This window comes from Chelmon rostratus, chromosome 3 (assembly GCF_017976325.1).
Source record: "Chelmon rostratus isolate fCheRos1 chromosome 3, fCheRos1.pri, whole genome shotgun sequence".
In the NCBI taxonomy this organism is placed as follows: domain Eukaryota; kingdom Metazoa; phylum Chordata; class Actinopteri; order Chaetodontiformes; family Chaetodontidae; genus Chelmon; species Chelmon rostratus.
In genome coordinates, this window is record NC_055660.1 from 16,843,637 (window position 1) to 16,852,475 (window position 8,839).

General features: G+C 46.3%; 1 protein-coding gene across 1 annotated transcript; it reads left to right on the plus strand.

Moving 5' to 3' along the window:
* Positions 1 to 783: 783 nt before the first annotated feature.
* On the plus strand, positions 784 to 5,090 carry adra2a (adrenoceptor alpha 2A). The gene is made up of 2 exons (XM_041933117.1): positions 784 to 1,021; positions 1,182 to 5,090. The coding sequence occupies exon 2, from the start codon at positions 1,371 to 1,373 to the stop codon at positions 2,631 to 2,633; it is 1,263 nt and encodes a 420-aa protein (XP_041789051.1). The 5' UTR covers positions 784 to 1,021; positions 1,182 to 1,370; the 3' UTR covers positions 2,634 to 5,090.
* The last annotated feature ends 3,749 nt before the right edge of the window (positions 5,091 to 8,839 follow it).

An 8,839-nucleotide genomic window follows, 5' to 3' on the forward strand; every position in this document is an offset into this window, starting at 1 on the left:
AATTAAAAACTCGGTTTAAGCACAAACTAACTTCCTCGTTATCAGGCCCTAACTTAACTGTCTTTGGAATATAGAATAAAAACTCCCTCAGTGATTCACTGCTCTACAGCACTTTGCTTTCTCTCAGTGAATTTGGGGAGACTCCTTACTGCACTGCAGCTGTGTTTGTGTATTTGCATTTTAATTTTTTTTTTTTACCCAACATTTAATTCTTGCTGATTTTATTTCCCGCCATTATTATGTTTGTTTATTGCATCTGTACTTGAAAGGTACCACACAAATAATTTTGCCTTAATTTAATTAACATGGCTGCAGCCATTATATATAGGGGCAAAATAGCAGAAACACTTTAACTCACACCATCAGAACAACTAGGACCACTTTCATGAACACTGATGGTGTCAACACAGGCAGTAATTATTGCAAGGCAATTCACTTTTTACCACCATGCTTATGTGTCACGTCCCACTTGTTATATATACACAAGTACAGTCAACATACCAAGCGGTTTAATTTGTTTTTATTGCATTGAACTTATTGGCTGCACGTGATTTGTCCAACACCTGTCCCTGCGAATAATTTGATTCTCCTGTGTTGCCTCCTCTCCTGCCGTCATTCCCTCACTGGCTGCACGCTTCCGGCTCCTGTCGTCGTCTGTGTCACATGTCCGCCTGTGTTGACAGTCTGCGGGCGCACGGTGACCCGGTGAGCGCGGACACTTTTTGCAGCGTGCGGGCTATAAAGGGAGGGAGTGGCGCGCTGCTCGGCACTGAGGAGAGAGACTCCGCGCGCAGACATCGCCCGGGATAACATGATTAGTGCTCTATTACGTCCGCCACCGAGAACGAGTGGATGCTGCGCAGGGGTCGTCGTGCGGGGAGAGAGAGGGGACGCGGACGGGGGATTTCATCCGCCGCATGGATCTTTTTCGCTCAACATCGATCCGCTTAGAGAAGTTGCACACTGACAGTTTTTCGCGTCTCCGGCGCTGGAGAGCTCGTGTCACCGCTTTTTGTCTCAGGTAAGATTAATTCTCACTTCTTGCTCTCTTATCATTCAGGGAAAGGAGCTGACATAGTGCTTCAGTTAATGCTGATAGTGAGTATATAAAAAAAGACGTGTATAATTGATTGAAAAGTGCAAACAGCCAATTTTCTCCTCTTGTTGCCTCATATTTTCAGATGAAGTGACATAAATGATAAGAGCTAATCCTTGAGGAGCCACACGCGATGAAAGAGAAGAAGCATCAGAGGAGTGGTTCAGTTGCCTCCTCCTTCGGCCCTGCTGTGAGCGACTAGCTCTGTCCTTCCTGGTCATGATATTTTCCCACCTCAGGTGAACTCAGGTAGGAAGTGGGCCAACCTGCTCCAATGGGGTTTGACAACGAGACCAACCAGACTCTTCCAAACGTGGCCCCTTACAGCCTGCAGATCTCCCTGCCGCTCACTGTGCTGGTGGGGATCATGATCCTGCTGACAGTGTTTGGCAACGTGCTGGTGGTCATAGCAGTGTTTACGAGCCGGGCCCTGAGGGCTCCGCAGAACTTGTTCTTGGTGTCTCTGGCGTCGGCCGACATTTTGGTGGCTACCCTCGTGATGCCTTTCTCCTTGGCCAATGAGCTCATGGGATACTGGTACTTTGGCGAGGTGTGGTGTGAGATCTATCTGGCGCTTGATGTTCTTTTCTGCACCGCCTCTATTGCCCACCTCTGTGCCATCAGCTTGGACCGCTACTGGTCCATCACTCAGGCCATCGAGTACAACCTGAAGAGGACGCCGCGGCGAATCAAGTGCATAATCTTCATCGTGTGGGTCATTGCGGCGGTTATCTCCTTCCCGCCTCTGATCACCATGGAGAAAGAAAACAGCGTGGAGGAACCTGTGTGTAAGATCAATAATGATAAGTGGTACGTCATCTCCTCCTGCATCGGCTCCTTCTTCCTCCCCTGCGTCATCATGGTCTTGGTCTACGTGCGGATCTACCAGATCGCCAAGAGGAGAACGCGGGCGCCACCGGGAGACAGGAAGTGGAGGGAGATGCCGAAGACGGCCACCATCGCTGTTGCCAACCAGAAGGAGAATGGCGTGGGTGCAGGGGAGGACCGCCTCTGCCACGAGAAGCTGAACGGCGAGCAAGACATCGAGCTGAAGGAGGGAGTGGGAGGAGATAGAGGAGCAGATGAGGAGAAGGGCATGGTCAACGGGGTGGACCTGGAGGAGTCGTCCTCCTCTGACCACAAGGTCAACAACCCCTGCTCGATCAAAAGGAAATCGTCCAAGGGGAAAACCAAACTGAGCCAGATCAAACCGGGGGACAACGACATCCAAAAGCGGGTGCCGAGCACCAAGGGCAGCCGCTGGAAGGGCCGACAGAACCGCGAGAAACGCTTCACCTTTGTCCTCGCCGTGGTCATTGGAGTGTTCGTCATCTGCTGGTTTCCCTTTTTCTTTACATACATGCTGATGACGCTGTGCGAGTCCTGCCCGGTGCCCAGCACCCTGTTCAAGTTCTTCTTCTGGTTCGGCTATTGCAACAGCGCGCTGAACCCCATCATTTACACCATCTTCAACAACGACTTCAGGCGGTCGTTCAAAAAGATACTGTGCAGGAGGGACACCAGAAGATATGCATGATGGACTCGATCTTTATGTACATACTTTTTTTTTTACGTTATTGTAAATTATAGAGTGCATTGAGCATTGTGCATGGGTCACTGGCTTGTGAACGCTCTAGGTGTAACTGCTTGGAAATACTTTCCCAGGATGAGCTTTACGTGCAGCATCCTTTCAAACCGTCCGCCACGCGCAGCTTCTGAGCCGACCACCACCCCAGAGAGAGCTCCAACAGAACAGAACAGAAAGCCACAGTGAAGCCATGCTTTTATTTCTGAATGTCCTTTTTATTTTTATAAAACAAACAGTGAAGTTGTGATATGTGCTGTGCTTTACGACAGAACGTTGTACAAAATGACCTGTCTGAATAATTGTCTTTGTTTTTGTTGTTATGGATACAGTGTTGTGCCATTTTGTATGATGTGAAGACAATGATGGTTAGGATGATGATGGTGATGATAAAGTCAGGGAAAATGCTGGCTCTATTAGAATAAACCAACCAACTGATCTCAAGGCTCCACAGCAAGTTAAGGCATCAGGTTGGTGACGTTATCTCATTTTGTACGTTACACAGTGCTGACACACTCTCTTTCACACACACACACACGCACACACACACACACACAACAGAGGCTGAGAAAGAGGGGGGAGGCAGCAGTGGAGTCTGGATCTGCTCTCAGAACGTGCTCTGGCGTTAAGAGATTTGTCACAGCGAGAAGCTGTTTTAGCTGTGATCTGTGTGAAGGTGTGGAAACTCTTGGACCAGGAGGGCCAACCCGTAAATCCTCTCGTGCCAGCGCTCCGACAGAAAAGTGCAAATACGCTGGTCTGTTGAATCTGACCTTTGGGGCAGAAAGGGATTAAGAAGGAGCTCAGCTCTTAATGATCCTGAGTGGAATATGTGCAAACATGCTTTGGTCCTTGGATTAATGGTGTTTGTGATTAGATGCAGGTATTTTGCCTTGATTGTGAGATTCCCTAAACTGAGTTCTTTTTTTCTTCCAAGTGTGTGTTTGCTCAGGCTTTGGATCTCAGAGTCAGTTTATGAATCAACTGTGGATCATGAATACAGCCATAATGCGAGGCACTGGAAGTGGAGGAGTAACGGTTCATTTGCCGTTTTGTGTTACCACGGTATGCGTCATTAAGTAAAGACATGGAGCCTGTCAGACCAGAACCTGATTTACTGGTCTTGGTCTCTCTGCTCCCTCTATCATGTCTAGGAGAAAGGCTGAATAAAACAAAAGAGCGGCTCTCATCTGTGCGGTGAATGCAGAGGACGTGGCCGTTCCCAGTGGAGGAGGTGTAAGTAAATGCATTCGTTTTGACAGTCAGGAAGGCACTTGAACAGCACTGTCCTCGCAAAGCTGAAGGGTTCTTCTGGGAGTTTCTCTGACAGTAAATCCAGCACCTTGTCTGGCAGAGCCCGGTGCGTGCTCGCATTCAGCTGGCGGAGTGTTTCCCAGCACGTTTACCAAATGTGAAAGCATGCGAGTCCATGAGAAAGACGGAGTGTGCGCGCGTGTGAGAGTGTGCATTTGCGGCACATGTAGACGCACGGGGTGAGCTCCCACCGGACGGGCCAGTTTGCGGTCGTGCTGGTGCTCCACGTTCGGTTTTGTAGGACGTTGGCAGGTTACTTCAGAGGGAAGCCAAACATTCGTAGCCAGCTCGAACAGACAGAAAGGTGTTTGACGGATGCTCAGTCGTGAAGCATCCCCGTTCAAAACACAGAGGCCATCAGAGAATAGTGTAAATTTTAGGCTTCTTGCTGCCTGCGTTACTCAAATTAAGTGGGCATCTTTTCCTCTTTGACTGACTGTTTCCTTGCTCAGCTGTGGCAGGGGAATAGTAGCACAAAGAGGGAATTTCACACTAAAATGACTGTAACTTTGAAAGCTATTCATTTAATTTGGCTAACTCGGCCTGCTGAAGCCTCAAATTAGCTTTAGACAGAAGTTTTTGCACAGATTGGAGACTGTTGATTTTGTTTCCCATCACTAATAAATCTTTCCACGTCCACATGGACAGCCTTGAAAAAATGTCAACGTGTGCCGTAACGTAAAGCAGCACACAGGGGCCGTCAGGCTGACGCTCAGTGATAAATATGTGTACGTTTGTCCTGTCTTGGCCTCCTTTTCCTCTCTGCCTGCTTCTCTTTAGCTCACACATCAACAAGCAGCAGTGATATCATTAAGCGGATGTGCTTGCTGACAGCCTATTGGAAGAAGCCAGCTGTTGAAGTCAGCAGACCCCTCTCTCCACACACACACACACACACACACACACACACACACACACACACACACATGCGCGCACTTAGCCTCTGGGAATCGGGGCATGGATCATCAGGTTAGAGTGCACATCCGTCTCCAAAAGGCTAAGCATGGTGGCTAAGTGCAGCGACCACTCAAAAAGACAGGGACAAAATGTCAGCAGGCACAAAAATCATGCAAACAATCATTTGCAGTTGGAGGATTTGGGTGGGGAGTGGGGGAGGGGGGGTGAAGTTACATTTGATTTGTTTGTTTCTGTGTTTGTGTGTGTGAGTGTGTGTGTGTGTGTGTGTGTGTGTGTGTGTGTGTGTGGGGGGGGGGGGGGGGGGGTTTTTGGAGGCGGGGCATGTCTGCATTGTGCACATGTACAGGAGGTGGCCGGGGGGCAAAGGTCATGATGGCGATTAATGTCAAGCACCCACATGCTACAACCCATGCGTACCTTTTTTTTTTTAGTGTGGCATTCTGCCTGTTTGAGGTGGCTGCAACACACACACATTATTCACCCTGTTACTGATGACTCATTGTTGTTTCCCCCCTACTTTATTTGCTTGTCCTTAATGCGGCAATTTCACAGGAGGTCTGTATTTGTCATCTAAATGATACTTTACACCTTCCAAGAACATATTATTGAGGTAGGATCATATTTTCTATCAGCCAGCTCACAGGCGGCTGGCGGCTGCTCTTTGAGGGAGGGCTCTTAGAAGTGTTTCAGAGGAATCATTTAATATGGAGTCCCAGTCTCATTAATGGTGGTCTGATTAGCTGTCAGGCCTCTGGGTCTGATTTGAGACACAAAACAAGGCTGGGCAGCGGATATTTCCCTGGAAAATAATTTGCCCAGACAAATCTATTTTCCAGGAGCTCATTATGATCGAGAGCAATCAGTTCCAGAGACCACGCAGCATTACGCGACGTGATTATTAGACCTGCAAGGTGATTCGGCCTGGCTGGAGGAAGGAGACGGTGCAGGGTTTGGCGTTGCCCTGCATTAAAATAAACAGATAAATAAATAAAGCATTTGTGAGACGGAGCAGCAGGGGATCATTTCCTACATGGCCATATTTGTGCCTGAAATCTGTCTTTTTGCACTCTGGTTTGGGAATTTGCAGTAAAGGCAAAGATGTCAAGGAATAGTTTTGAATTGCAGAAACATTTAAACAGCTTCCAAAGGTTGAAAGTAACACAAACACACATGGTTCAAGTAGAGTTATTGCATCAAACATTTGACCTTTTATAGCCGTGTGCGTTTAAACAGCCTTTCATGCAACATGAAATAAGTATGTATCTCTATTTTCATGCCAATCAGTCTTACAGTAGTGGCATTAATAGCAAGCAGCACTTTGAAGAATGTTGGAACTAATGGTGTATTTTTTGATGAACTGATTCATCTTTTGGTCTGTAAAATGTCATGAAACTGTGAAACTACCAATTAAAATTTCTCCAAGCTGAAGATGTTATTAAATGTTTTTCCCGACCAACCGCCCACAACACACAGATGTTTCATTTACGGGAATGTAAAGATGAGAAAAGTGGCAAATCCTGACATCTGAGGAGCTGGAATGCTGATGTTAATCTTGCATATACCACTGAAGGGAAAATGTGGTCTACTACTCATAGTACGCCCACCAGAATCTAAAGGAGGAATCTGAAGTCTAAGTGGAAATGTTGTTGCATGATGAGGACCAATAAAACAGTGTTGTTTAATAGAAATTGCACCACAATTAACACCTTGTTAGCTACTCTCGTTAAAAAGATATCTTAGGTTTGACCTGATTATCCAATCAAGCTGATCTTTAGTTTGGTCTTATTCAAATTGTATGTATATAAAGCTGTAGGTAATACAAGTAAAAGTAGTGACGCATATACACGTTGTTACATATTGTTCACTGTGTGCTATAAAAACCACGTATCTCCAAAATGTCAGCTTTTCATGAGCTAAAACCTCTCAGGTAATATGGTGGGTTTAAACCGCTTAACTAAGCTTAAGAAGCAGGTGAATTTTTCTCAACCTCTTCCTCAACCTCCTCAAAATTCAAAGTCAACACGTATGGAGATACATGGCTTTCACTGGACAGCGACAATAGTGCACTGTAGTGTTTCAAAGCATCAGACGAACAAGATGAACAACTAAATGAGCAGCAGTTCAACAAATTCTCGATTGATTTTCGCACTATATGAACGTACACTGCGTGTCCAAGCAGTGCTTCCTGTTAAAGAGCCAATCAGCCCGATGGACACGTAACACACACGGCTGTCACCGCCATGATGCATTCGAGCATTGTTTTGGCACAATGCTGGTTAAAAGAGTATTATGAGCAAGTGTTTAACAAAAGCTGAAGATTAACAAAACAGCCGACACATTTCGAGGCCCGAGCTGTAATTACTGCGTATAAAAGCAACAAAGAGTTGAGCGCTCCCCGTCTCTCCCTCCATTATTCAGGCTCTTTGTGCTGGAACTCCTCGTCTCTCCACGAGTGACGGACGGCGGAGAAGAATATCTGCTCGGTGACATGGGAGCAGCAGAGTCGGTGTGAAGCAGCGAGGTCAGTTGAAATGGGCTGCTGTAGTGTCTGTAATGACTGTCTAGTGTGTACTGATGGACAGGCCGGTGGGTGTTTGAAGAAGATTATACCTGAGCACTCCGCTGTTTCATCGCCGCAGCCCTTAATGACGTGTCTTAATGGCAGCAGCCTGTTCGTGAGTAACAGCTTGTTGTGTTTGTCATGAAGTTGGCCAAGTTTTTGTGCGTGAGTGTGTTTTAAAGGGACAGCGAGACAAAAATAACCTGCTTTTGATGTGTATCTTCGGACAGCTCGTAGCTCTGTATCTTATTTCTACAATGCCTATTGGGCAGTTTGTGTAAATGTAAAATCTATTTGCAACTGCATACCAGCTTCAAGCTGCTGCTGTCTGGTGCGGGCAGGTTACTTTGAATAGAGAATCTCATGTGGAAAGGTAACATTGCCCTTTATCATTTCTGTTCGCTGATTAGCAAAAGTGCTTGATTTCCTGCGCAGCACCACATCTTAAGGCCATAACACCTTATTCTCCAGGGTTTTACACTCTCTTACATATTATTGGAGTCACCTACAATGCTGCTATCTTTCTAAGTTGAACTTTCACTCTGAAAGAGTCATGAAATGGACCTGAAAGGCGGTCTCGGTAACCTCATATTTTAGTGGATCTAACTGGATCTGGATCATATGTACAGTCACTTTATTAGACTACTCATAAATCCTGGTCCAATTTTACATTGTTGATCGCAAACAAAGTTATTTTTCCAGACAAAAACCACTAATTCCATCCTCTGCTACCCTCGGAAATTTATGACGTACCCTAGAACTAAACACCAGTATGTCTGATTTATTACAAAAATACAAAAAACTCAGTTTATCCCCTTCATCAGAATTGCGTGTGTGTGTGGTTTGATGAGATTTCACTGACGCAGGCCTGGAAACATGAGCAAACAGCCCACCACCTATCAGACTCTGATCGCTAAATCCTGATTGGTGCAAGCACGCAGTGACATCACCCCTTCCCAGCGGAGCCCCGTCCACTTCAAACCACTGAGAAGAGCACATTGGAAAAAAAAACCCTGAATACAGACATCTCTCATGTGAAATAACCACCGCTGTTCTAACTTTAAGTAGGAGCTCGACGCTTACAGCCATTGAGAAGAAGCTTCCAGGGCCCTTAAGATGTGGCCTGAATAAACATACAAAACTTACTTTGTTCAACTGTAAAGAAGCATAAAACCAGGACTGGCTGAGCAAAAGAAGTTGCCATAGCAACAATGGGATGTGTTTTGTTCATTGTGAGGCTCCAGTTCATTGTGAACTGTTCAGGCACAGGTATAATTTAAAGACATCATAGATCTGAAGAGTGAGTTTCTGCCGTGGCCCCTCGCTCATACGGCACTGCTGCGTCCATCCTCGGTCAAAAAGTGTC

Coding starts and splice junctions, on each gene's coding strand:
- adra2a (XM_041933117.1), top strand. CDS start 1,371: ATGGGGTTTGACAACGAGACCAACCAGACTCTTCCAAACGTGGCCCCT.